Source organism: Sarcophilus harrisii, chromosome 2 (genome assembly GCF_902635505.1).
Source record: "Sarcophilus harrisii chromosome 2, mSarHar1.11, whole genome shotgun sequence".
NCBI classification, from domain to species: Eukaryota; Metazoa; Chordata; class Mammalia; order Dasyuromorphia; family Dasyuridae; genus Sarcophilus; species Sarcophilus harrisii.
The window spans coordinates 314,996,190-315,023,711 of NC_045427.1; the positions used below are offsets into that span (position 1 = coordinate 314,996,190).

The 27,522-nt window shown below is 35.6% G+C and overlaps 1 protein-coding gene and 1 long non-coding RNA gene across 10 annotated transcripts in view; one reads left to right on the plus strand and one right to left on the minus strand.

Annotated features, from left to right (window-relative positions):
• Positions 1–14,663, minus strand: part of LOC105750391 — a 47,376-nt gene extending 32,713 nt beyond the window's left edge. The window contains exons 1-5 of one of the 7 annotated variants that reach the window (XR_004232026.1): positions 14,507–14,663; positions 13,387–13,445; positions 10,609–10,844; positions 7,452–7,683; positions 4,324–4,415 (exon numbers count right to left, since the gene is read on the minus strand). This is a non-coding gene — a long non-coding RNA (uncharacterized LOC105750391). Of the gene's footprint in view, positions 1–4,323; positions 4,416–7,451; positions 7,684–10,608; positions 10,845–13,386; positions 13,446–13,863; positions 14,284–14,347; positions 14,447–14,495 lie in introns of those variants that run through there. The other 6 variants (XR_004232024.1, XR_004232022.1, XR_004232021.1 and 3 more) reach the window with 6 other exon arrangements.
• Positions 14,664–15,053: 390 nt separating this feature from the next.
• Positions 15,054–27,522, plus strand: part of ARID4A (AT-rich interaction domain 4A) — an 82,093-nt gene continuing 69,624 nt past the window's right edge. For 2 of the 3 annotated variants that reach the window (XM_031952642.1, XM_031952643.1), the window contains exons 1-5: positions 15,055–15,218; positions 16,322–16,378; positions 18,349–18,459; positions 20,781–20,846; positions 22,166–22,256. In XM_031952642.1, the coding sequence (XP_031808502.1) occupies positions 16,373–16,378; positions 18,349–18,459; positions 20,781–20,846; positions 22,166–22,256 (274 nt within the window). In that variant the 5' untranslated portion in view covers positions 15,055–15,218; positions 16,322–16,372. Of the gene's footprint in view, positions 15,219–16,321; positions 16,379–18,348; positions 18,460–20,780; positions 20,847–22,165; positions 22,257–27,522 lie in introns of all 3 variants that reach the window. The other variant, XM_031952644.1, reaches the window with a different exon arrangement.

Consider the following 27,522-nt stretch of genomic DNA (forward strand, 5'->3'; position numbering starts at 1 on the left):
TTTTCTTTTCATTTTAAGGCTATCCTAGATTTTCATGTTAACCTAATTTCATCTAATTAAAAATGGAAGAATGTGGCAGAGTATATTTGTTCTAGACCTGTATCCCACTAGGGCAAGGTTTCTTAAACCTTTTTTTGTGTAATGGACCCTTCTGGCAATATGATGAATGGTGAAACCTATGAATCCTCAGAATGTTTATGAATAACTGAAATACTTTATTTCAGATAAACTAGCAAAAAAAGTAATTTTTTTTGCATCCAAATTTAAAGATCATCTAAAATTAATTGCTAGATCCTCTTTATGGACTTTCAAATCCATAAAAACTACTCTAGAAGATGGCACTATTGCTTCTCCCTTCAATGTGCAAAGGAAAATCAAGAATTTGTTGCAGAGAAATAGCACACAAATTACTCTCAAAAAAAAAAAAAAAGGTTCTACAAACTGTCTGGGGGAAAGCCATTTCCTCCACAAACAAGGATCCAATCGTAAACTATCCATTGCTTTGACGCCTAACATCCTACTGCCTCTGACAAATATAAAAATAGAATTAAGTTGAGCTTCATTCTTTAAAGGGTGAAGTCTTCAATCATCCTATCTAGCACATTCTACATATTTTTTTGTCATCAATTTGCTGAAAAACCTTTTCTGGTAACTAAAACATACATCTTTGATCCTTTTTTGAGAACTTTTAAGTGTCACAATTATATGGAGCATCTGTCTTCAACTATCTGTAACAGTACTGTAATTTCTAATTTGCCATTTGCAGCAAACTCTTCACTTTTTGAATATATTCTTGACAACTGTTTGAATTACAAACTTTTTTATAGTAAGGAGTTGATAATGACCTTATCTACAATAATTCAGAAAACATGCTAGAAAACATATCTATTTCTTTCATTTAGTAAGACTTTGCCATTTGGTCAAGAACAAGTGCTTTAAAAAACAAACAAACAACAACAACAACAAAACCCCAGAACAGCAACAGGCTTTTTTACATGGCAGATTTTAAAACCAGTTTTGTTTAATGGTTTATATGTTTATGTTATTTCTGGAAGTTCTCTGCTGTAACAAACTGTGCCAACTATGTAGCACCTTGGCTTTCTGAGTCTCAAGGAAAGATCAAGGGATACAATAAGACAACTGCTACAGATTACATTATAGCTTTTGTTAACAGTGGTTTCATGAGTTGCAAAATTCTTATCTGTGGGTACACCGGTATCATTGTTTCTAACATCTTTCCCCCAAATATGGGAATCACTAAATAACTATTTCTTTCCAGAGTATACTGTGAACCAAAATTTAAAGGAAAATTTTGTCTAGTTTGTTAACCAAAAATTTCCTGCTTTGAGCAAATTTACACCATGCCTCAAAAGGCAGCAACAGCTCATCAACTAATATGTATATATCAGGAAAAAATGCCTTTTAACAATTTTTTAAAAAAATAATTCCATAGTAAGGATACTAGCTAAAACTTGTCCTGAAACAAATTTGTCGTCTTCTTAGTTTTCATGTTAAAGATACATTATCATATCCAGGAATCAATCACACAGGATTGTTTTATTCAACAAAGTCCACCTCAGAAGCTAGTTTACATACATATAGGCAGAGTTCTTCCAGCGATACTGCCACAAGCAATGCAAAGATCACTGTACTTTCCTAATTCACCTAACAGGCCATTTAGCATTTTTATTTTTATTTGCTGGCCCTCAGCAGTGGTGCATTTCTGAATGTTTTAAGCAGTGATTCATAAAATTCAAAAAGAAGGAATCAGCACTCTTCTTGATAATATGAATTGTAGAATATACCATATAGTCACATCTAAGACAGCTGCAAGCATCCTCCCCATTGATTGAGCATGACAATATCAAGAAAAACTCATCTTCACTATTTCAAACATTGTGGTACTTCATCTCTTTTACTTATCAATGTGGCTCTGCAGAGAACTACATTGCTCATTACCATTTAGACTCTCAGCTATAATTCCTTCTATATCCATCGTTGCTGGAATCAAGACTGATGCTCTCTCTAAATCTGCCTTAATCACTTCAATTTTAGCACTATCTAATTCACTACCATCAGATGAGAAAAATGGAGTATTACTTATCAGTTCTAAAATCTGCTTGTCAGGCATTTTATCAATAAAGATGCAAACAAAATTATAGTATTATGACAACCAAACTGTACATTCTGAAAATATGACAAAGTCAGAATTTAAAACATTTCTTTGGTGCTGAGTAGAAGCTACATGTAAAGAAAAAATTGTTTTACTCTATTATTATTATTCATAAGGTTAATAAATATTTGACAAATTCAACTGATATGGATAAAAAAATGACCCAAACAGAAATAAATATAGGAATATTTTTTCTCATACTAAATGAAATAATCAAAAATATGATGTTCAAGTTATTGTTCACCATTTGACACATCTGGTCTTACAGACTACAAATTTAATTTCTTGGGTTATCTGAAAAAGCTTTAAGATGATAAAGAATTTTGCCTCTGCCTCCTGGGTTTCAATCCCCAATTAAAATCTCACTTTTTACATGAACCTTGTTCAATCTCTGTTAATTTAGGAGACTTCAATTTCTTAATCATTTCCAGTTTATCCTGCATAAAGCTTATTTGTACGTAGTAATATTCCCTTAATGGCTCCCCCATTAGGTCCTGAGATTCTCAAGGGCAGGGGCCATCATTTATTTTCCTTTGTATCCTCAGCACAATGTCTGACAAATAATAGACACAATGTTTACTGACTAAAAACAAATATATGGAAGTCATGAAATATGAAGTAAAAATATCTAAGTCTGAGTTTCAAATGTCTAAAACAGTTGGCATCAACTGACAAAACAGATATGCTTTTGGTGTCAAGTCATTTCGTTACAAGCTTAACTTTTTAACCTCCGGAACTTTACCTTTATTTGTAAAAGGTATGGATTTGGGCAGGAGTGAATCCAAGATTGGACTAGATGATCTATAAGGTCATTCTCAGATCTGAAGTCTTACTTCTATGATTTCATATGAAAACCACTTTCACAACAAATGCCACAATACAGACGAAATCCACATTTTAATTTCTAGCCCGGACTTCTATCCTTAGCACTGGTCATACAATTTCAATTGCTTGAATATTATAGCTAAGATGCTCACCATCACCTCAAGTTAAATGTATCAAAAAGAAAAGTCAACTTTATTAATAAGCTAATCCCAAATTCCAGTGCCCCAGCGTCCAAACTTAAAATCAATCTTCTACTCTTCCATTTCACAATCCCTGAAGAGCAAGACATCAACCCACTCCTAACTGATATTTCCCTTCTAGTTTCTGTTTATTTCTTTTCCTCTGTCACCATCCTAAGCCAGAAACGTATCAATTTATAACTATACTACAACAGTTTATGCACTAGTCTGCCTTCCATCAACTCTTCTATCCAGACCTTCCACCCTAGATACTCAACAACTCTTCCAACAACCTATTTTATTCCTGTCACCCTTGCTGTACAACACTATCTTTCAAAGGCTTTCCACTACTTAAAAACAAAACAAAACAAAACAAAACCTGCCCCCAAATTATATTTCTAGGCCCAATGTCTATTTGCTTCCCAAAATCTCCACTCTACTGAAACTGATTTACTTACTCTCTGGATTAATCTTCTCTCAAGTTTTTGCTCATTTTATTCCATTCTCCCGTGCCTATTCAAATGTCATGCCTTTCGAGATCAACTTCTGATCTCACTCTCTTTACAAAGCATTTACTGCCAAATCCTTCTGACTCTTCTAATATTGTTTATGCGACTGTAAAATCTGATAATTATTACCTTGCAATACTGCTTCCATTGAAATCTTATATAATTATTTATATAACAGGAATTTTAAAGCATTTTTATATCTCATCTTCCCAATTATATCACAGGCTTTCCCATTTCTTTGTATGCTCCAGAATACCTGGGCTATTATTGCTTTGTATACAACAACATTTTAAATGCCCTAATGTTATTAATTTGCTACAAAATATTTACTTGCCTCACAATTTGATATGTATTTGTTTTTTAGGCGTGGCCATAAAAGAAAATTGAGGTTTATAAATTCAAGTGATTATGCAATTCAAAAGAGAAAAAATTGCAGCAATAAGTAATTTTCATCTGGTTAGAAATTAACTTATAATTTAGTTTTCTTTAGAGATAAAACGATTCATTGGGAAATATTTGAAATCCACTACTGCTCTTAAATTCACTTCTTAACATCATTTTCCTGTCACCACAATATTAAAAACTAAAATTTCTTATACTGTTTTTTTTTTTTTTTTTTTTTTTTATCACCACCTACCAGAAACATTCCAAGAAACAGTATGAAGATAGATCCAGATTTAAGGGCTAATAGCCTTTGATAACTTTCCCCCACAAATGTTCAGGATACATCTGAAAGATAAAGAATTTCTTATTTCTAAAATGTTTAATTAAGTTAATAGAACTTAAGAGTCTAAATAGGTTTTTAAAACATTTTAACAAAATATAATTTTTAATAACTCATTTCACAAATAAAGAACTTTCTAGCCCTCACTGGAAATTTATTAAAAGAATGCTGCTGCCTAGTCTTTCTCATAGTGAAACATAAAAATCATTTTATAAGATTCAGCTTATTCATAACACTGAAATCTAACTGTTTATAGGGTATGAAAGGCGTGGAGTCAGTAGATCTCAGCTGATGTTTACTATTGCCTCATCTTACACAAATCAAAACCTTCCTCAGTCTTTCTCTTTAAAATGAGGGGGGATGGTTTAGAGCATGACACTGCTGAAATACTGTGCAGTTCTAACTCTATGAGCATATAATAACATCATGCACTTTATCCTCAGCACAGTATTTGTATCCTCATAAAAACTCTAAGTCTACTTTATCAGGATACTTGAAAAATCTTTAAAATATATATGAAAATAAGGCACTTTCAGGTGAATTGGTAAATCACTGAAAAATTCTTCAAAAGATTTTCTAACCCTACATTCTGCTAGAAATTAGAATACAAATGTTTCACCATGTCTAGGATGAAAACAAAACTGGCTCCCGGATAAGTGAAGAAAAATTGTATTATGTTTCTACTGGAAGTGGGTATGTTGTCCAAAAACCGACACACACTTTAAGCAAGATTAAACTTTTTGTCCTATTTCAGTTAAGCAGGGTCTCTCCTTCATTACCCTATTGGCTAGGGATGACGGAATTAAGACCTTCCTGGTCCTTCTACAACATACATTCCTTAATATGTTCCTCCTCCTGCCACATATGCCACACGTTCAGAAAATGGCTACCCAAATTCAGCCAGAGACAGAGAAATTAATATTGACAAACGAATTTAGCTATAACATTTACCCTATTTTGGTTTCCACACAGTTCTTAGTTGATTTGGTATGGTCCTAACAGCAAGTTCAAGATACAGTAATAACAGGAAGTTGCTCTCACTTGGATAGTTTTGTGGAAACAAGATTTTATATTTTACATTTCCTCCCCCCTTCTACTTAATACTTATTGTGCTTCCACATTTTCATTTTCCTAATTTGTTTTTCATATTTCTTTAGTAACTGGTCATATTCACCATCACTGGTTCAGGAAATTTACTCTCCTCAAAACCGTCATTTGGACATGATTCTGTTGATTAGTTACCTTAATCAAACTCATATGTTCCATAGTACTAGTAATTAACCTCATAATGCAAGAGATCAAGCATAATATAAACAATAATCTACCTAAGGCAAGGAGTATTATGATCTAAGTCAATTAGAACCAAATATCCCTTCCCAGGTTTGAAAAAAACATGTTTGGTTTTTTTTTTTTTAATTTTAGCAATTTCTTTTACAACTTTACCACTATCATCAATTTTTAAACAACAATTTGAAATGTTTCATTTTCTACATTCCCCCGTCTTGTGCTAGTAAGTAGACCTACACCAGTCTATGCTGCAAGTCTGCTTCTCTTGTCTGATCTGCCAACTAAGGTCTTAAGTCATTTGGCTTGTGATAATTCCCACCACTGATTCTACCTGAATCAAACTATTCAAAAGATAAATAGGGGTTCTATATCCCTAGCTTCCATCTTGGCCCAAGTGGGTCATCTATAAATTTGAATAATTCTTTCTGGGGACCACTTATTTCCCCAACTCTTAGCATTTGTAGTATTGGTAAGGCTGGTATCCGCTGATCTTTTCTTTCTCCCTAAATTTTCAAAAGGGGAACTCCTAATTGGAATTCTCATTTTTCTACCAAAAAAAAGTGGGTCTTTTTATTACTATATAACAAATTCCAGTCCAGTTAATAGGAAGATGTATATCTTCCATTAGACCAGATTCAAATGTCTTTTCAGTGCAGGCTGCTCTTGATAATGAATACTGAACTCATTGCTACTGAGAGGATAGTAGTGGGAATCCTTATTTCCCAATGGTCTCTAATAGAATTATTTGGAATATAGATCCATCTCTGTAATTGTTGTTTTCTCTTCTATTCACATTTTTTTATACAAGTTATTGCTTTGGTCTATTAAGCTCCAAAATGAGTTGAAATATATTGCTTGGTAAGTTTCATTTACCCCCACACTATTTAAGGAATGGAAGAAAAGAAAACACTATAGCTTGATTAGCACACTGACACTCAGCTATCTTCCTATCTCCTTTATAATAAGAATATTTAGAATTTCCTCCTATCAGAATATATTCACAACATTCAAGAGTTTGGGGCTAACACCTCGACAGGCTATAGTTTTGGAATTTCACATATGTATTATTCCATAAGCTCAAAGAGGTTATACACTTCACCATATCATTTCTTGGCCTTCCTGAATATGTCCACTCATAGCTATTTTCTCCCAAAAACTGACTCAATACACAGTCTGGTTCAGGCAATGTTTGCCAGCAACTGAGGTGCTAGTAGCCAACTGTTTTTCCTGTTGAGCCCCCAAAGCCTGTTATGTTCCTAACCTCGGGTCAGTTACTGAGTATCCAGGCCAAACTCAGGGATACAGGAACAAAAGGCCAACTTTCTGTGGCTTCAGGACATTCATAGATCCAGCAGCTAAACATGTGAAAGGCTGCAGCCACTGTCTCTATTAGCCATATGAATTAATTGGGAGAGGGAGGTATCAAAACTGGTGCCAGGTGAATGAACCCAAGTAGAATGGCACTTAAAAGATTAAAAAGACCCCACCATTGTTTTTGCTGTTAACTCAAATAATAAAGACCAATAACAAAATTGTATTCAGTCCTTCATCCACTACTCCGGTGTCCTGTTTTTTATTCTTTTAACCTCACATATTTCTCAGATTGACCACCTTCTTATATCAAACATTCAGAGAATACAATCATCAGCAATACTATAATTGTACTTAGTCTAAAGATGCTGAGTCCAATTTCCTCATTCATTCTTAAGTATTCCTCTTTATTATCACCTTTAAAAACTAAGGAGTGTCTTTACCTGTCCATTCTCCTGTTGGTTTTATTAGTCCTTTCACTCTGGTTTAATGAGTCCATTCCTTTTCAGCAGTTTGGACAGCTGTTTCGGTTATCAGTAGTACTTGGAATATTCCTTTATATTCTGGTTGTAGTTTTAGAGTCTTTCCAGGACTTAAATTAGGACTTCATCATAGCCTGATAATGGTGGACAGTAAATTGAAGATGAGTAGTTTGCTTAAGGCAAACCTTTTTCCCTAAAGGCAGAAAGGGAAGAAGAAACTACTAGTACTTAAATCCTCAAAAATTTATCCTTTGATTTAAATTTGGGAAGGTCTTTTTTGTTCCCCATGTAGAGTAATTCAAACAATTCATAGGGAGATAATCCAATATTCCTTCTAGGAACCATCCTAATTCTAAGTAATGCTATAGGTAAATACTTAGTCTCAATTATAAGCTTAGTCATCTGTCTCTTTAGGATTTTATTCCTCTTTTCTACTCTTCCTAAAGGAGGATGCCAGCAGGTAGAAATGCCAATTAATCCCTAGCCCTTGAATAATTCCTCGTAGTATTTTTGAAGTGAAGTGAGTTCCATTATCTGATTCAATATTTCCACCATCCCATTAGGAGGAATGATTTATTTAACAACTTTGCTCAATCCTGAAGCTGTTGCAGTGTTTAGAGGATAAGCTTCTACTCATCTAGTGAAATGATCTACTCTTATGAATTTAATCTTCCAATTGGAGCCATTTCAACAAGATCTACCCGAATACTTTGGAAGGGCCAGAGACTCTCCCTTCCTGGAATTCTCTCTCAAAACCTTGTTGACCTTTTGACATATCAAACAACTCTCACAAATCTATTTAACTATTGTATATATTCCCCTACATCAATAATTCCTTAAAAATAAATCACACATAGCTTGAGCTCCCCAAGGGTTGCTTGAAGCAAAATCCACAGTACTTCTCTAGCCAATGATCTAATTAGCATTTCTCTTTCCCATTGGGGAAAAGCTATTTCTCTCCTTCAATGCTTCCAGTGTTCCTAAATCCTGGAGCTTCTTTTCCTCTTTTGCAAATATTGGTACAATCTCCACCTTGACAATGGAAGAGAAGAGCACAATTTCTTTTTCTTGTAAGAGACAGCTACTTCTTTAGTTGCCTCGTCTGCCAGCCTGTTCTTTCTGGTTTCTAAGGAATTTTCTTTCTATCCTTTCACATAGGCTACTACAATTTCTGCAGGGACAAGCAAATTCTCAAGTACTTGCTTCACTAGAGCCTCATGCATTTAATCCTCTTTCATACCAAATTTTCCCCAAAGTATGCACTAGTCCATATGCATATTTAGAGTTACCTTCCTTTCCTTTTAATAATTTTAGGGCCCAAATCAACTCATACTATTCACAGATTTAGGCTAACCAATTGTCAGGCAAATACTTGGTTTCTTAGAGAATCCCCATGTCCCCCTCCACAATAGTATATCCACTGCAACATTTCCCATTTATAAGTGGATGACCCATAATAAAGAGCATATATATATATATATATATATATACACACCCTTTGGAAAAAGTGATTAGGTCAAACTCTAGCTTGAAGAACTACCTCATCTAAATAGTCATGTTCTTAGTCAGAATGCTCCGTATCCCCCTTTCATAGAAATAAGGCAGGATTTACACTAGAATCAGTTCTGAGAACCAAACTATCTTTTCCCATTAAAACTGCTTCATGGTTCAAGATTCAGGAATCTATTAAGCATCTTCCTGCCCTTTGAGTCAAGATCTTCCTCCCCTGATGGAGGTGGAGGGTTACTAACCACTAAAGCGCCTCCAAAAAGTTAATTTTCCACTTCTCCTTCCCTTTCCCCCATTACCTCCTTGTACACATTCTGATCAGTCCCCAGAGACTAGGTCCAGAAGTTCAGATAGAAAGGCTACTAGTTGTCTCTTCCCTGTCCACAACTGAGTCTACAACCCAATGACTGCAACTTGATCAACTATGATGAACAAATGGAAAGATCTGTCTACATTAGGTAATGCTAGCACTGAAACTTCAGTCAGGGGCTTGATTTACTTCCTTTATCAAGGTCTTTTCTTCCTCTGTCCATATCTGGTACAGCTGCTTGGTCAATTAAGTTTTAAGAGTCAATCCACAATCTACAACATCCAATTAGTCCCAGAATTTTTTTCTTTTGGTTTGAGGAAGTAGGAGCTCAATAATTCCTTTTATTCCTTTAATTGTTCCTTCACTAATCAAATGTCCTAAACACTTCACCTCCTTTTCTACTTGTAATTTTTTCTTGGATATTCTCAAACCTTGTTTTCCCAGAAAATTTAATAGTTATAATTGCTTCTGTCACTTCCTCCCTTTTCTCCCTAGAGAAGAATGTTATTCACATACTGGAGAAGTACCATTCCCTTAGGAGTGAGTTTTTCTAGCAGCTTTTCCAAGATCTGGCCAAATTAGGTTAGGGACTCGTAAACCCTTGGGAAAGTACTTTCCAGCTATACTGTTGTCTCCTCCAAGTGTCAGGATGTTCCCAAATAAATGCAAAAATCATCTCTACTTTCTTTTTCTAAGGGGCATCTTTAAGGTCCACTACAGTGAACCATGTGTGAGAAGTGGGGATCCTACTAAGAGTATAATGGGTTGGGTACCACTGGATACCTACTCTAAACTATTTTATTTATGACTCTTAGGTACTGGGTCAACCTGTGTGTTCTATTTGCTTTCCAAACTGTTAAGATGGGGGTAACTGAACGAAGACTTTTAGGTTTCAAGCAGTTCATTAATCACTAGCTACAATCCTTGCCTGCCTTTGGCAGGTACTAGGAATTGCCTTATACATATTACTTCCCCTTCCTTTTTCAGCTGGACCTTAATGGGGGAGATAGCACAATCCTTGCTTACTCCTATCCATCACCCATACAATAGAATCAATTTGGTTTTCCTCTTCTGTCGTTAGTTATGAGATCTTTACAACTACTTGTTTGTAGTTTAATTCTATATCTAGTTGTGATTAGGTGATGGGTGTCAGAGGATTCTGTGTCCTCTCAGTACATTAATATCCTCCTTAATGGGCTATTGGGAAGGATTATTTTTCCCTTTTTCTCCATTCTATCTTCTAATTACAATTCAGGATTTTAGGTAGCATGTCACTACTTAAATCCCCAATTTTCTTACCTTGCTCTGTGCACAGACTTCCATAGGTTGGCTGCCCCTTCCTTTTTCACTAGTTTAGTCACCCTTTTCAGAAAGCCAAATTCTCAGGATTCAAGGTTAAGGGGAAGAAGGATCACAACCAGACTACGAAGTCGCTGAAAATCAGCAGGGGCACCCATTTTGCTTTCAGGTGGTTGGTCTCTGATCTGATGCTTTGAATCCTGGACAAGCCACCAGGTTGTAAAAAATGCCATTATCTAGGATGAAAACAGAACTGGCTCCAGGGTGAGTGAAGTTAACAAAGTTTTAATACATTCCTGCAGGAGGGTATGCTGTCCACAAATAGACACATCTTACAGAAATGAGATCAAATTTTTTTTTTATCATATTTGAGACACAGAGAGTCTCTCTATTATCCTATTGGCTGGGGAATAGTGAAATTAAAAAGACTTTCCAGTCCCACTTACAATATACATTCCTTAACATGTCTCCCCCCCCCCAATATATCACATGTTCAGATGGATGCCCAACCCCACCCAAAGGTGAAGAAGTTAATATTCATAAAGTAATTAATCACTTTGCTCTTAGCTATAACCTTTACCCTTTATCCTACTTTGGTTTCCACACAGCTCTTAGCAGATCAGTCTGGCTCTAAACACAAGTTTGAGATATAATAACAGGATGTTGTTCTCAGTTGCATAGTTTTGTAAAAAATGCAAGATTTTTTATTTCATACAGATGAGAACTAAATATGATATCTGGATATAAACTAATGCTCAATGTCTTTACATTTTTAAGTTGTGATACTTAGAAATGAAAATGATGTATAACACGAGGAAAAGAGATTATTCATATTTTTTAAAAAAAGATTTCTAAAAGGTCCTTTAAAATTTATTTATGCAAATAAAGAGAAAAAAATTAACTTAATTGATTCATGCTATTTTTGTTTTTCCTAGAAAGTCCCTCAAATGTCATTTCACAATGGTACTTCACAAGTGCCCAAATTTTCTAATGTGTACTCTGAAGAGAGAAGAAATCAACCTTAGATTGATAAAGAAGAAGTAAACCATGCACCTCCAATGAATCCCAAGAAATATGTTAAGCATCAATAAATTCCCTAATAGAAGTAGAAGAAAATTCTCCTTTTACTAAAAAGATTTTTAAAAGGCTCAAGTCTGGGATCTGAAGACCATGTACAATACCTAATTTGCTATGTCCCATGACATACTAGCTATCTATGCAGAACCTAATTCCTATACATGGAACACTTTTAAGAATTGTAAAGCACTTTACTCACAAAAACACCATGGCATAATGCAAGTATCATCCCCATTTTACTAATCAAGAAACAGAGCTTCAGAGATGAAACTTCTTATATTCCCAACATCTAGCACAGTCTGACAACTTGGTAAGCATTTAAATGTTTAAGCAGGATCACATAGCTACTAGAAAGTATCTAAGATAACACTAAAAATTTAGTCATCTCTAAAAACCACTATATCATGGAAATGTCAATATTTTACAGCATTATTAAAAAAATTAATTTAGGACTTCTTTGCTAAGTTCTAATGCTAAAAATTTCATTACTACTTATGACATCATAACTGATTTTGGTAGGCAAGACTACAACTTAGTAAAAATATAGCTTCTGCTGAAGAAGGGATTCCTGATGGGTACATAAGAAAAGCAAAGATACGATATTAATATGTTTTTTGTACCAGAGGCAAAAATGGGAGTTTCAACGTGTTAAGACATGAACTCCTACTTAAAGAGAAAAGTTAAAAGACATTTATGCGATCAAATTTTATAATCAACTCAGTACTCAGCACAGTTAACAGCTGCTGAATGAACATGAATGAAGGGGAAATAGAAAGTGGCATTTGTAGTTTCTTCTAATTAATATTAATACTTTGCTATTAACATTGAATTAACATTCTTTGACTGGGCTACAGAAGTTTTTTAGAGTGGAGGAACAAAAAAGAAAATATACTTGAGAAGATTAATGATATTAAATATGTGCATTAATAAGTCACAATGCATATAAGCTATGCAAAGAAAGCAGAGCTACAGTTAAAAAAAATTTTCTGTTCCTGTGATTAGTTTTGGTTTCACTGAAAAACAACAACAAACAAAACCCATAGAAAACAAATTAAGAGATTCTATTCATACTAAAAGATAAAACACAAATAAAGTCCAAATAGAAGCTAAAACTGTAAAGAGAATTATTATTTTCTCAAAGCATCCAAGCTCAAAATCTTGTTTTGTTGCAGTTTAATTGTTCTTGCAAATGTCTCTTTCCCAGATTTCCTGATCATTTCTTGATCCAGTCTTATGTCTGGTTTTCTAACTTGTCACTTAGTTTTCAGACTCTAACCTCTCTGGATGCCAATGGACCATCTGCCTGAAGTATCACTTTGAGGATGGTATTTTATTTAACCCTCTGTTTAAAGTTCTGATCTGAAACTCAAAGATTCTCTATTATCTGGCTTCTATCCTACCTTTCCAGCTTCACTTTCCACTACCTCCTCTACACAAATCCTTAGTCAAATCATTCTACTTAAGATCCTCCAAATTCATTTCTACGCTAACTTTTGCTATAGTTTCCACATCCAATTCTCCATCCCATAAAGCAACCTCATCTTTGCCTATTAAACAAAAGTACAACATCTATCCTCACTATTCTTTCAACAATACATCACAATCTACCTCAAAGGATTTCTGACTAAACATGAAAATCCATCACTAAGTCTTCTCTCTACTCCTTCCCCATTCTAAACATATCCAGGATTATATACTCACCTCTGCAACAATCTTCAAAGGTTCTGAAGTTCACCCAATCTACACTTTTTACAATAAAACTGCAAAATAATAATTTAGAGAAGTAAACTTAAACACTTGTATCTCACAAAATTTTATGCTTCTAAAAGAGTTTAAAATCAACTAGGGATATTGGGAGAAGAGTGGGTGTGAACGTCCTAGAAGTCAACTTTTTAAAATTTTAGCCAATACAATTTTAGTACGTCTCTTTACATTAAAAAGTTACTCAATTATGGGGGGAAATATACACTTTATCTATTAGATGAATAGTTGAAATGAGTATTTTCCCCCCTAATTAAAATTGAAAATCCAGTTCGAGTTAAAAATCTCATCCCCAACTGAATCTCAGGTTTAAGACTTTAACAACTACTGTGGTCCAGTTAATATTCTATTAAGTTTAAACCAAAGTTTTTTCATTTAACAGACATTACAGAACTGCTTAATAAACGAGCAACGTACTCCTCAGACAAGTTATCGGAGGGCTGTCAAAAATTATCTTCATTTTAAAAGCGAATCACGGTTAAAATCGAAAAGGAATCACAGCGTGACCTTGGGCTAGCAACTATTATGGCAAAGCGGAAAGGAGAATTGCTGAATCCTGAGACCCAGGGCCTTCTTCGGATTCTCCAGCTTCCACATAAAGTGGAAACGCCCTCTATCTAGGCAGGGGGGCCTGGCAAAAATAACTTTTTTCATGTTTAAAAAGTCAAAATCACGGCCTCTGCAATCATGGTCGCAAAGCAACACGAGATGAGTGAGGGGCGTGTGGGACAGGGAGCGCCAGAGTCGAGCACACCCCTCCTTTACCCAAGAGAAGGGACAACCCAGCTAGAGGAGAGGTAGCAAAACCCCACCCCCCTTCTCCGGCGGGAGAGAAGGCCTAGTTCCTTCCCTCCCTCCCTCCCCACCCCCTCCCTTTTCGTTCTCACAGCGAGGAACTTACTTCGTCGCGGCTGCCGCGAGGCCCCCTCACTTCCGGTGTGGTGCCGCTATTGCTGCGCCATCCCCTAACCCCCCCCCCTCCCCAGTCAGGCAACCGCAGCCTTCAATTGACCTTTGTGGGTGGAACCCAGATTTGTTCAGTCACTCACTATGCTCTCACCCGGGACGGAAGGTGAACGCCTAGTCCACAAGAACGAATCAACCGGGTAAAGACTCCACTCCTCTCCTCGCGAAGCTTAAAATGGGAAAGAGCTACCGCCACCGCTGCCGAGACAAAATGGCGCCGAGAACAGGATCTAGCGCAGGCGCCTTGTATAGCCCCTGCCCCGCCCCCGGTGCAAGCCCCTCTCCGCAGCTATGAGTTCCGTTTCCATGGGACACCTGCCGCCAATCGCCGCTCTGGGCCGCTCTTCCTGACCCCCGAGTTCACCAATCAGTGTTCAGTCAAGCACATCCGGAGTCATCCTCACCAATCATTTCTCAGGATCTACTGACTCAATTCCCAACTCCTCCAATAATGTTTGTGTCTTCGCGTAGCCAATCATAAGTGGGACATTTCCTACCTGCTGCTTTTCTTACCAATCGGTGCACTCAAGGCGTTACATCCAATCGGGACGGCGGGTAGCGAGCTCCAATGAGGAGCGCGGACGGGTGCTCCATCGTCATGAGGGACCAATAGGAGTTCGTGTAGGAGCGAGTCTGCTCAACAGCTTGTTATTTGGTGGATTGTGGCAGTAAATCGGGGCGAGCGGGGGACTGGGCGCAGGAACTGCCGCGGCGGCCAGGAGTGGTGCTGCCCGGACGGGGGCCCGCTGGGGTCAGTGTGGCTGGGGGGGATCGAGAGCTGACAGCGCGTACTTGAGCCGCAGTTGGTAGGTGGGGAGAAGAAGAGCGGGGGCTATTGAATGGGCAAAGCGGTAATAGCAGCTGGTGCTGCTGCCCGGAGTCCCGGTGCACTTAGAGGTTTGGGGGTGGGGGTGGGGACGGGGGCGGCGAAGGAGAAGCTTCAGCAGCGGGAACCGCTGCTGTCTGTTTTCTTTTCTTTTTCTCTCCTCCCACCCCATCTCCAGTTCCCGGGGTAAAATGGCTGTGGGGGTGGCCGCCCCGCTAAGTTTGCTCTGGCGGAGTGAGGAGCGGGGCTGCTCCCGGGAGAGGGGTCCCAACTGTGTGGTGCTTCTTCCTCGAATGGGTTCGGGGGCTGGACCAGAGGGATCAGGGTGCGGGCCTGGACGACCGGCGCCTCTAGGAGCGGCACAAAAAAAGTTGAGGCGGGTGAAGGGAGGAGGCAGTCGCTGCCACTGTGCGGTTCCCTTCCCCTCCCACACCCTGTCCCGGCTGCCTCCCTTCCTCTTCTCCACCTCCTCATTGCCCCCCACCTCCTCCTCCTCCTCCTCTCCCTCTTTCTCCTTTTCTTGGTCCGCGGGCGGCTGTTGCCCTTATGGGACCCCAAGCCGCTTCTCCTCCCTGACATGGTGCAGAGCTGGGGGAGGCAGAGCAATGGCGCCGTGACACACCGCCGCCGCCGCCACCGCGGGCACCGGGGGGGAGGGGACGGGAGGGGAGGGAGGGGGGAGCGGCCGAGGAGCGGGCGGGGGGGGGGGGGGAGAGGCGGGAGAGAGCGAGCGGAGGGAGACACGGACCGCCCCGGAGACTGCCCCTCCGGGGGAGTCCGAGAAACAGAAACTGCTTGCCTGCCTACCCCCCTCCAGCACCGGCGGCACTCGGAGGAAGCCCCGACTTCACTTTGCCCAGTGGAAGTGAAAAGAAGGGCGGAGGCGGGGAAGTCCGCGGAGGGGCGGCATGAAAGGGGGTTTGGGGGCTTCTTCCGCCCCCCCTCTTCCTTGGGCCTCTGCTTTTCCTCCCGACCTGGGACAGCGAGGGCTGTGCCCCTCCCCGCTGGGGCTTGTTTACTCGGACGGCTCGTCGGGCTGTTGTTGGTTAACTGCACTTCTCTCTTCCTCCCTCACGCATCCAGCGCTGCTGAAGACTTCTCTTTGAGCTGGAACCCCTTAGATCGCCCCCCAAAATGAAGGTAAACGGGATAATCGTGCCCCCCCATACTCTCGGTGGCGAGGGGTCGGGCTGCCTCTTTTTGGTCATCTTTACACCTTTCCTGCTCTTGAGCTGAAGGTGGTGGGACTTTTTTTTGGAGTATTAAATATATATTATATATATATATATATAATTTGTATACATATGTATATGTTTTCATTTGTATACATGATATAAAAACTTTATTACTTTGTCAGTCATTGAGAGGAGGGGGGAAAAATAGCATCTATTGAATGGGACTGGAAGAGATTAGTGTGTATGAAGTGCAGTCCTTGTGGACCCTTTCCAAGGCCCTAGCATTCTAACTCCGTACAGAGAGAATCTAACTCGGAGCTGGTGTTCTTTGGGCGAGTATTTTTCTTTCAACACCAATGACAGTAGCCTTAGCAGAAGTAAAGCTTTTGTCCTATTTTTGAGTTTCGGGGGATTTTTGTTTTGTTTGTCCATTTCCCCATAGAGCAAAGAGTGTATGTGAACATGGAATGGTATATAGGAGTGGAGAGAGGTTTCAGTTTTTCTAGAACTTTAGAAATAATATGGATTACACACATATATGAGGCTGAATTAAAACAATGCTTAATGCTCAGTCCATATGATAAATGTTATTAAACTCTTCTTACTGAAGAAGATTCTTACAAAATAATTGCAAGAATATTTTGAAGGACGATAGGAAAGAAATGGCATTTTGTGATAGTCTTCTTTGCCAGAAGTAGTTCTAAAGTCTTATTAATGTATGTGCTTTTAAAATTGGTCAGTTTTATCAAATTCATGATTGATTTATTGACTTATCCACTTAGTAAGCCTTACCTTCCTAAATTCTTAATGCTTGCTATGATTTTGATCAGAAAGAAAAATAAGTGACAGCAAATTTTTAAAAATTTTTCAAATATTTTGGGACTTTAAAACTTTAAGAAGGTAAATAAAATTTAATAAGTGAATAAGGTAGCATGTATTAAATTAGAATGTTTGGAGCAATAAATCGGGTAAATTATTTTCCTACTTATAGTATATTGCATTTAAAACAATATGTACATATAGATAGCTTTGTGAGGAAGTGCAAAGCTTTCATAAAAGATGTGTGTATAATAAGGAGACGCCAGGTTCACATCAGGATTACAGTTTATATAGTAAAACAAAATATCTATTTCATTATATTTTGACACTTCAGCATGTTGAAATTAGATACTTCCTGAGGAAGCTTATTTTTTTTTTTTTTTAACACCAGCAATATTGATGGAAAAAACAGTGCTACAAAGTAAAAGCACAAGTTCATGTCTCTGTTATCAGTTATTGTGACTTTTCCATTTCAACTTCAGCTTTCAGGCACGGTGTTGACTAGATAACATTCTCAATTTTAAAATAGGTTGAATGGCTACTCATTTATTCACAGTTGTAACATTGTGTTTGTTGTTACATGATAACTATTTGTTTAAAGTTATTAAACTGATTTGTTTGTATTGTTAATTTAATCATTTTAAGTTAGTAGTAAAATGTCAAAGATGATTTAAATATTTTGAATCTTCAAAACAGTAAAAAGTTATATAGACCATCTCAGGCTTGAACTATAGAGCTCCTAAGATTAATATACTATGTTCTCCCAAATTCTCAAACTTTTGGTATGTGGTAAAGTTTCTTTAACTCTTTACATCTGGAGAAAAAAATGACAGTGCACTCTCTTTTAATATTTTCTACTTATAAATTAAAGCGCATGTGATAATGGGGCATCATAGAAGTTGTTTGAAGTATTTTTGTTATAACAGAAGAACTATTTTTTTTAAATGGTTGAATTTAGAGGTACTTAAAAAACATAAGTCTACAATATTCAGTGTAGGAAAGAATAAGCATGTTTTAAAATATTTTTGTTATTCTCGTGTAGATTTTACATATTTGGTCTGGGGTGAGGGGGAGGAATTGCAGTCATATATTAACTTTATGTATTCTCTTTACCAGGCAGCAGACGAGCCTGCCTACCTGACAGTGGGGACTGATGTCAGTGCCAAGTACCGAGGTGCCTTCTGTGAGGCAAAGATTAAGACTGTGAAAAGGCTGGTGAAAGTTAAGGTAGTGTTTCTGACATGTCAAAATTGTTAACACTTAGTTTTTGCATTCAAGAAGAATAGAAGAGAGAGTAGTTGTTTAATATCATTAATTTTTTATTGACTGCCCATTTTGTGTAAGATTCGGTGCTGTGCTAATTCTGTAAAATAGTAATGTCTTTAAAACCACAAGAGTGCATTGTTAAAGTTTTAAAATGCAAAATGAGAAATTACAGTTGCTTTATGTTTGATATAATGTTTTAATTTTCATTCTCTTTATTAAACATTGAGTTTTAGAATAGTTCACTTAGAAATCCTTGTGTTTTCTTTTTTTACTGTCATTTAAAATTATAATCTAGTTTGTGACAACATAATCACTTTACCAATCCATTTTGGTGCCACAAGTACAGATTTGTGATTTTAACAATGAACAAGAAAAAAAAGATAGCATATTTTGATGAAAGAAGAAAAAAGAGAGGAAGGACGGTGCATCATTCCCGAAAGAGGCAATTGCCCTTTTACTATTTAATGACTGTTATACGATAGGATATAAATTTGAGTTATGTGATCTACCTTTGAAATTTTTGCACAAACCATAGATGGAATCCCTAGATAACATATGGAAATATGTAGAACTGAGGAGTTAACTTAAATTTTTTTTGTAAGTTACATTTCTATTTTTAAATATTTAACTATGTTGAAGTATTGCCACCTAGCTGTTTTTGAGAGGCTTTTAATTTTTTATTCTTGTTTCTTAGAAGTATTGAATGTTTTTTTTTTTTGCAAATGAAGACTGTAATTGTTTTGATACTTATATTCTAAAAAAAAAGCATTTTATATTTTTTTCTATTTTGACGATTCTTCTCAGCACTCTATTTAAATTTTTTTGCTCTGTATATTCATTTTGGTGAGAGCTTTTTTTTTTCAGTAGTGGTATTTGTCTTGAAATGTTCCTCTCCTAGTTTTCTTGCATCTGTGAGCATTCCTTTTCAGCCTTTTCCCCTAGTTTTTCTTCTTTTTCCTGCTTCTTAAAGTATGGGAATCTCCTGAGACTATTCTTGGCTTTCTTCATTTCTCACTATACTTTTGCCTGTGGTGATCTCTACTCCTATGATCTCAATTATCATCTTTGTGCAGATGATTTTTAATTTTGGATCTTTACACCTGGGCTCCAGTTCTCCATTTCTAATTATTTGTTGCCTCTTGCCCTTAATATCTACCAAGTACCTTCAATTCACCATATTCAAAACTGATCTCATTATTTTCTCGTCCTCACTTCCCTAACTCTATTAATGACAACACTGCTCTCCTAGATACTTTTCAGTCATCTTGGATTTCATTTTTTACTTTTCCCTCTCCCTAAATCCTCACACGAAATAACTGGTCAACCGCTTGTAGTTTTTTTTCATATATCTTTTCTCTTCTTCAGTGATAATGCCAATAACCTTATTCAGGCCATTACTATTAATTTTCAACACTTAAGTGATCTTCTTGTCTTCAGTTTCTTTTCACTCTGATTTATCCTTTTGACCATTGTCTGAGTAATCTTACTAATAATGTTTGAATCGTCAGGTTATTTCTGCTTAAAAAAAACTTCAAGAGTTTCCAGAATTTAAAAATTAAAATACAAATTTCTTTCAGTGTTCTTATCTTTCTTCTATGATAGACATTTCATTATATCTTACCCTGCCCTTTTCTATCTGTATATTTGTTTAGGCTCTCAGCTACTTCCTGCAGCTAGACTTCTTCTACATCCCTATTGAGATTCTTTTCTTCCTTCAACTCTCTCTGTATGGGTTCCTTTATTAAGTGTTTCCTTTTCCTCTAGCTATAAATGATCCTCTTTTCCTTAATCCCCTATCTCTCTGTTTAACTTTTCCTATGCACTTCTAGTTCTAATACATTATAGGTACTTCTGTATTATGTCCCTCTACTAGACTGTAAGCTTCTTAAGAGCAGGGACTTTGTAATTTTTTATTCTTTATTCAGTTTGTTGTGTGTATTAGAGGATTAGAATTGAACAGTGCTAAAGTACATAACACTTCTTGTTATGTATGTTATGTTATGTACAGATTTTAGAGCAATATATATGGTATATCACAATTTCTATTACTCTAGTTTATTTCACAAGGTGAAAAAAGATGAAAATTTTTTAAATTTTGATTTTGAGTTTTACTCTTTAGGTTTTATTTTCTTTATGGTGAAGGTCAAAAAACCTTTGCTTGGTTGATAAATGAAAAAGCATTTTAAAACATAGAAATGATTAATGTATGTTTCAAATGAATATTGTCATCATAATTATCATTATTGTAAAAATAAAAAAATTATTTTGCAAAATTCTTTCAGGTAATCCTGAAACAGGATAACTCTACACAATTAGTGCAAGATGATCAAGTAAAAGGACCTTTAAGAGTATGTATGCAGTATAATTTAGATAATACTTGAAATTGCAAAGTTTAAAATTTGTGGCATACGGGGTTTCATTTTTGAAAAAGGGTTGGAAAATTATCAGATTTTTTTTATATGAGTGTTAAGCCATGAGAAATAATTCTGTCCTGTCTGTTCAATAAAGGGGCATCTTGGTGTCAGAAATTGAGTGCTGGAGATGGAGCCAGGAAGACCCAAGTACATGATTAGCCTTTATCACCTGCTAGCTGTGTGACCCTGGGCAAATGACTTAATTCTCTCAGCTTCAATTTCTCCATCAATTTACTGAATTAATAATAGCACTCATCCCAAGAGCTACATGAAGAATGAATGAGACAATATATGCAAAAGCACTTTGCATTCTTAAAGTACTATATAAATCTTTATTATTATTATTATTATTAAAATAATCCATTGACCCAAACAAATATAATAAAGATCAAATGGAATATTAGCATTTTTAAAAAATATAAATTGTATTTTCAAATGACTATATCCTTAAGGATACTAAATGACATTTTAAGGAAAGAATAATTTTAGATGTGTTGTTCTGCTGGATTTTTATCTCTTTAAAGATTTTTGTTGTTGCAGTAATGGAAATAAAGAATTGCAAGTCGTCTTTGAAAAGCCTACACATACATAAAAATTTACATACTAATATTGAATCTTGTGGGGTGATAATATATTCTCTTGACTAAGATGTTTGAAGGAAATCCTGTTTATTTTAGTGATTTATTTTCATTTAATGTTTCTTATGACCTTTGACTTATGTTAATAAGGAAACATCCTTATTAGTCAAAAAATAATTAAGGTATAATAATCTTTTTTCAATGGTTTGATATGTAAAAGACTGGATGCTGTCTGCTTAAGTCAGTTTATTATCCTTCTGCTACTTGGTGGAGTAGAATGTAAAAATGATCTTTTATTGCCTTATTTATCCTCACTTTGAACTTCAAGAAGTTTAAAAACTGTTTTTGGCTACTAGTTTTGTTGTTTCACAGATGTTTTACTTAGAAATTTATTGAGCAATGTAGTGTAGGAGAAAAGGCATGGACTAGAAGCCAGTAGATTAGATTCTAGTCCTGACTCTAGCCTATAAAATACAAGAACCATAAGTTTTCTCATTTGCTTTAATAGTGTTGTGAAGATCAAGTGAGATAATTTGAATAGTACGTAAGTATTAGTGAAATCGTTATTTAAAAGTATGATTTCCTTTCATGAAGACTTTCATATTTGGGAGATGTCGAAAAGGTAAGGGTAGTGTTTAAATTTGATGATTTGTAATGTTTGGCTTTTGGGTTTAGGTTGGAGCAATTGTGGAAACTAAAACGTCTGATGGATCCTTTCAGGAAGCTATTATTAGTAAATTGACAGATGCCAGTTGGTATACTGTAGGTAAGTAATTATGTTAATTCATGTGGATTTGGATTTTGGGGTATATTTATATTTCATAAGTCTAGTTAACTAATTTGTCATTAAAGTTGTATATTGATGTCTGCTAGGAATACTAAGAACATATTTGAATAAAAGTTTATTGATGAAATGGAGGTGGCCTTTGAGGAACATATATCCTTGACAATATGAAAGTTATTCCATCCAAGAGTAAGATAAAAGCAGGAATGTAGGTTTTTTTCTTTTAATTATTTTAATTTTTCCTTCCAAGGAAGTTGTATTAAGTATATGGTGAAAATTCACATTATTAATATATTTCCCATTTATTTTTCATGTAATTAAAAATGACCTTAATTTTCTTTATTTATGGTCGTACCAGTTTTCCACAAGACTAATAGAAGCTGGGCCTTACTTTGTTTAATTGGCTAATGTGGATATCTTGGATCAGTGTAGTCAGGAGATTTATCAGTGTAAGCAAAGGCATAATTAAGAGATATTGAAGTTATTTTTTAAGAGAAAAGTATGGTTTACAGATTTCTCATTTTATTACACCATGATGGTTAGCATTTTTATTCTTTTGATTTTATCTTATTCTCTAGTTCTGTACTTAAAGTAGATAGTAAATATTTGTTGTGTTTCATTACTGTAGTATTTATTGTGATAAATAAAATATTGTTGGGTTCACAATGAGCTCCCAAAGTTGAATTTAAATAATATTTGCCTTCAAATATTGAAAATAATGCCATTTTTGATGGGTAAATCAATCTGTAAGCATTTATTTAGCAGTATATTATGTGCCAGGTACCATTTTAATTAATATTTTTGTGGGGAAATCAATTTACAAGTATTTATTTTAGCATTATTATTTGCCAGGAACTTCACTGCACAATCAAAAAGTTTCTGTCTTACACTCTGCAGGGAGGCAGAACACAAAACTAAAATCTATAAGTAAATGCAAATAAATATATATATATATATACACATACATACATACACAAAATAATATTGAGGGCACTAGCATTTGGCCTCTTGATGAGGTGCTATTTGAATTGATCTCCTTTGAAGAAAGCTCAGGATTCTGAAAGGCAGAGATGAGGAGGAAATTCATTCCCAGGAGGTATAACAACCTGTACAAAGGTTCAGAAGTCAAGAATGTACATTATGTATGAAGATGTGCCTAAGAATAGGGCAGTTTGATAGGGTAATAATCCATATTGAATGTTGGTGTAGGCTGACGCCAGATTATAAAGGGCTTCAGATTTGAAACAGAGAAGCTCATATTTTATTTTATAAACAGTAGTGAATCACTAAATATTCTTGAGTAGAAGAGTGACATGGATAGAGCTATGTTTTTGGAATCATTTTGGTAGATATTCGAGGACAGAGACATACTTGAGGTACTGAGAACAATTGGAAATAATCTAAAGGTAACGAGTGCCTGGATTGGGGTAGTTGTATGAATGGAGAGAGAGAGATGCCAGAGATGTGAAAGGAACAAGGAATAAGACTTAGACAACCAATTGAATATGTGGGGCAGCGAGAATGGGGTGGTAGACATTATTCCTAAACTTTCAATCTGGGTGATATGAAGGATGGTGGTTACCTTGATAAAAATAGGGACATTTAGGTGGGATGGGAATTTGTGTGTTGTGTAAAACTTATGCACAACACTTAAAAAATAATCAGTAAGTCTTGTGCCTCAGAGCCAGTGTTTTGTTTTACGTTGAATGTCTAAATTTTTTGATTTCTACTTTTGGCATTTTTAGCACAGGTGAGTTAATTAAAATGTTGCAGTTTTCTTGAGGATGGGTGGTTGGACACAGGATCTTTTCAAATTATGAAAAATAATTAATTTTTTTTAAAGTAGGGTTATAAAATTATTGACCTTTTAAGTTTCTTTAAAATATTTGCTTCCCTGTTGTTGGAGATAACTCTTTATGATTTCACTTCATGATTATGCATTCTTTGTTGTTCTTGTGTCCCCTGTAGAATCACTTTTATTTGTTATGACTTTTTTTTTCTCCAACTTTTTTTCTTCTGCTTTGGAAATTATTATTGTCTGTTTTGGCATGAACACTTTGAGCAACATGACTTTCAGAAACACTACTTTTGGAGTGTAGTAGAAACTTCCAACAAGTTTGTGAAATTTTATTTTGATGGGTTTTAATATGATACTTAATAGCATGTTTGCCTACTTATGTGAATTTTGCTAATGGAATATTCCTCATACTTCTGGAAGAGTACTCTTTTGTTCCTTGAATGTTTCTGAAATTCGATCCATTTGGTACATAAGTATCACTATTATTATTGGTAGAGCACATGATATATTTTCATTAATGCTGCATATTTGCAGATTACAAAACCAAGAATTACAGAAAAGTGAAACATAGATGTGTATTATCTAGGAGCATTAAGTTGAGTAAATCATGGCAAGGTTTACTAATTAGTATCTCTTTCAGAAAATTATTAGTCTTTATTTCCTTTTCAGTATAATAGCAATGTTTTAACATTTATATAAACAGTATTGAATACAAATCATTCAACATTTGTTCTTTGCCAGTTGGATGTTAAGCAGTCTGCTAAGCAATGAGATGAGTGACTGTAGCTGGGAATATACCATTTACATGTGACTAATCGTAATAGTAGCTCTCATAAATTACTTTAAAATTTGCAGTGCTCTACATACATTTTCTTATTTGATTCTTACAGCAACCCTGTGAAATAGGTGTTCTAAATCACATTTTGTAGATGAAGTTGAGAATCAGAAAGAGTGAGTACCAAGGGTCACACAGCTGTTAAGTATTTAAGGTAGTATTCAAATTTAGGTGTTTGGAAGATTTCTGAACTTATAGTTCAGAAATCTATCCACTATGTCACATGATCTCTTAGAAAAAAATTACTTAAGAATATTTTAAAAGCTTCAATTTGTCAATGTGAGTTTTGTCTTTAATACAGTACCTTATACATAGTAGGCACTCAAAAATAAATTGTTTTTTTTAATGATGATGCTTGCTATATCAAGTTCTGGTTCATTTCAGAGTCTCCTAGAAGCTATCATTTTCCATCTTGTGTGGAAGTGACATGCATTTGGACAACCTATAAAGAACTTATTTATTGGTCTGTCTTTCTGGGACAGGCAGTGCAGATGAATGGCAAGTTCAGCTCAGAGTTGAATAGGAGGAAGAGAACAGGCTGGATTGTTTCAGAAAATAGCATGTCTCCACTAATAACCCCAGAGTTCCCCTGGAAATAAAGGGCCTACCTTTTAAATGCCATTGTCAGTGTTGCTTATGGCCTCAAAACATGGAATAAAAACCTCCAGTGAATTAAAATACTTTACATAGGACAATAAAGAAGACTATTACATTTATAAATATGCTACAGTATAGAATCAATGTGGAAATTCGTGAAAAGCATGAGTAAAAGATTTGTCATCAAAGAAATATATAATAAGAAAAGATAGGCAAGAGATGGCAAATAGAGAACCACAGTGGTCTAGTACTTCATAGTGCAGAATAAAGCCAGGAAGGAATTCGACCCTTTTTGTGAACTTATATGAAGACTATAGTCACATGTGACAGGCTTGACCATGTTGTGATTGGAGGGAATTTTTAAATGGATGAGTTCCTCAATCTGTGTGAATATGTGCCTAATGGTACATGTTGAAATACTGAGTTCTATTCTTGACATTTTCATTTGAATCTGATTCTTAACGTAATATTATAGAGGAATCAGAAAAAAAAAATGTTACGTATCTAAAATCCCCTTTATAAGGCTATTAAACTCTTTGAAAAACAGTTTCATATTACTGGTATAGTTTTTTAGTGTTCCTAATTATTAATGACTCAAAGTTGCATATAAAACACTGTGCAGTATCTTTTTAGGAAGTACTGATGTTATTGTCAATACTGTTAAAGATTTTCAATCAACCCTTATTAGAAAGTCTGTGCACTTTGTCAACCCTTGTTAGAAAGTCTATGTACTTAACTATATTCTCTTTCTCTCTCTCTCCCCCTCTCCTCTTCCCTTCCTACCTTCCTTCCCTTCTTCTTATCTCCTCTTTCCTAGCTAACATTGACTTGTGGAGTACTTCAAACAATTTGAACAGATACCAAATTATCACTTAGCAATTAACTATCATATTAATACAGATGAGAAATCTGGCATGTAGAAAATCATTTCTGTGTTCAAAGATGCACAGTGCACTGTGGTTGGAACTCATAATGGAGATCCCCATAATGGAGATCTCCTTAGTTCCAGTCATTCATTTCATTTCAGTAAACATGTATTAGATACCTGTTTTGTGCAAGGTATCGTGGTGGAACAGTCTCTTCTTTCAAGGATCTTAGAGTGTAAAAGGAGGAAAGATGACTAAAAAATGACTGATACAGAGTTAAGCAAGATAAATGTAAAGGAAGAGGCATAAAGAATGCTGTGACAAATTTTGAGGGGAGAGAGAGATGGTTTTCTGGCCTTAAATAAAAGTAAAAAAGGAAATAGGGGATAGAAAAGAGGAAAGGGGAAGATCATTTCCGAGAATAGGATTAGGAAGATGCAAGCAAATGGATTCTCTAGTAAATGAATGACTTGATTGATTCTAGGAATAGCAGCATATTGATATTTGAATGGCTTGAAGCTTCATCCAGCAACATCTTTTTGCTCATACTCCTTTTCAGTCTCCAGCACTAAGTGAAAGAAAAAAATAGTGTCAATCAAAAGCAGTATCTACATATAAATTTGTCTGATTTTTTAATTTCTTCATTTCTTTAAATGAAGTGGTAATAAGTTATACAAAACATTAAAAGAATAAAAATAACTAGATAATGTATTATTGTTTTTAGGAAGTTTTGATGAAGAAACAAACCATTTCAACATAGTAAAATACAGAACTTGATAATATGCCTTATTATCACATGTATATGAGTATGCTGTGGGTAAATAATATAGAAAATAACATATTTCATATAGTATACTAATACTGTACATAGTATAGTAAATAGTATAATAGTATACATCTTATTATATACACTAATATATAGTATTAGAAAATAGTAAAATATTGATAAATCACAGTTACATTAACATTTAACATGTGTTAGTTATCTTTGTTCTCTGATGTTAGAATTATGTATATTTAGCCTCTGTGTGCTAATATCTGTTACTTGATTTAATGAGGAACCAGTCTGATTAAGAAATAGTAACAAAAGATTAGAATGAGATATATTTAATGTAAAAATTGATCTAAGCATAATTTAGTCAGGTATTGGTC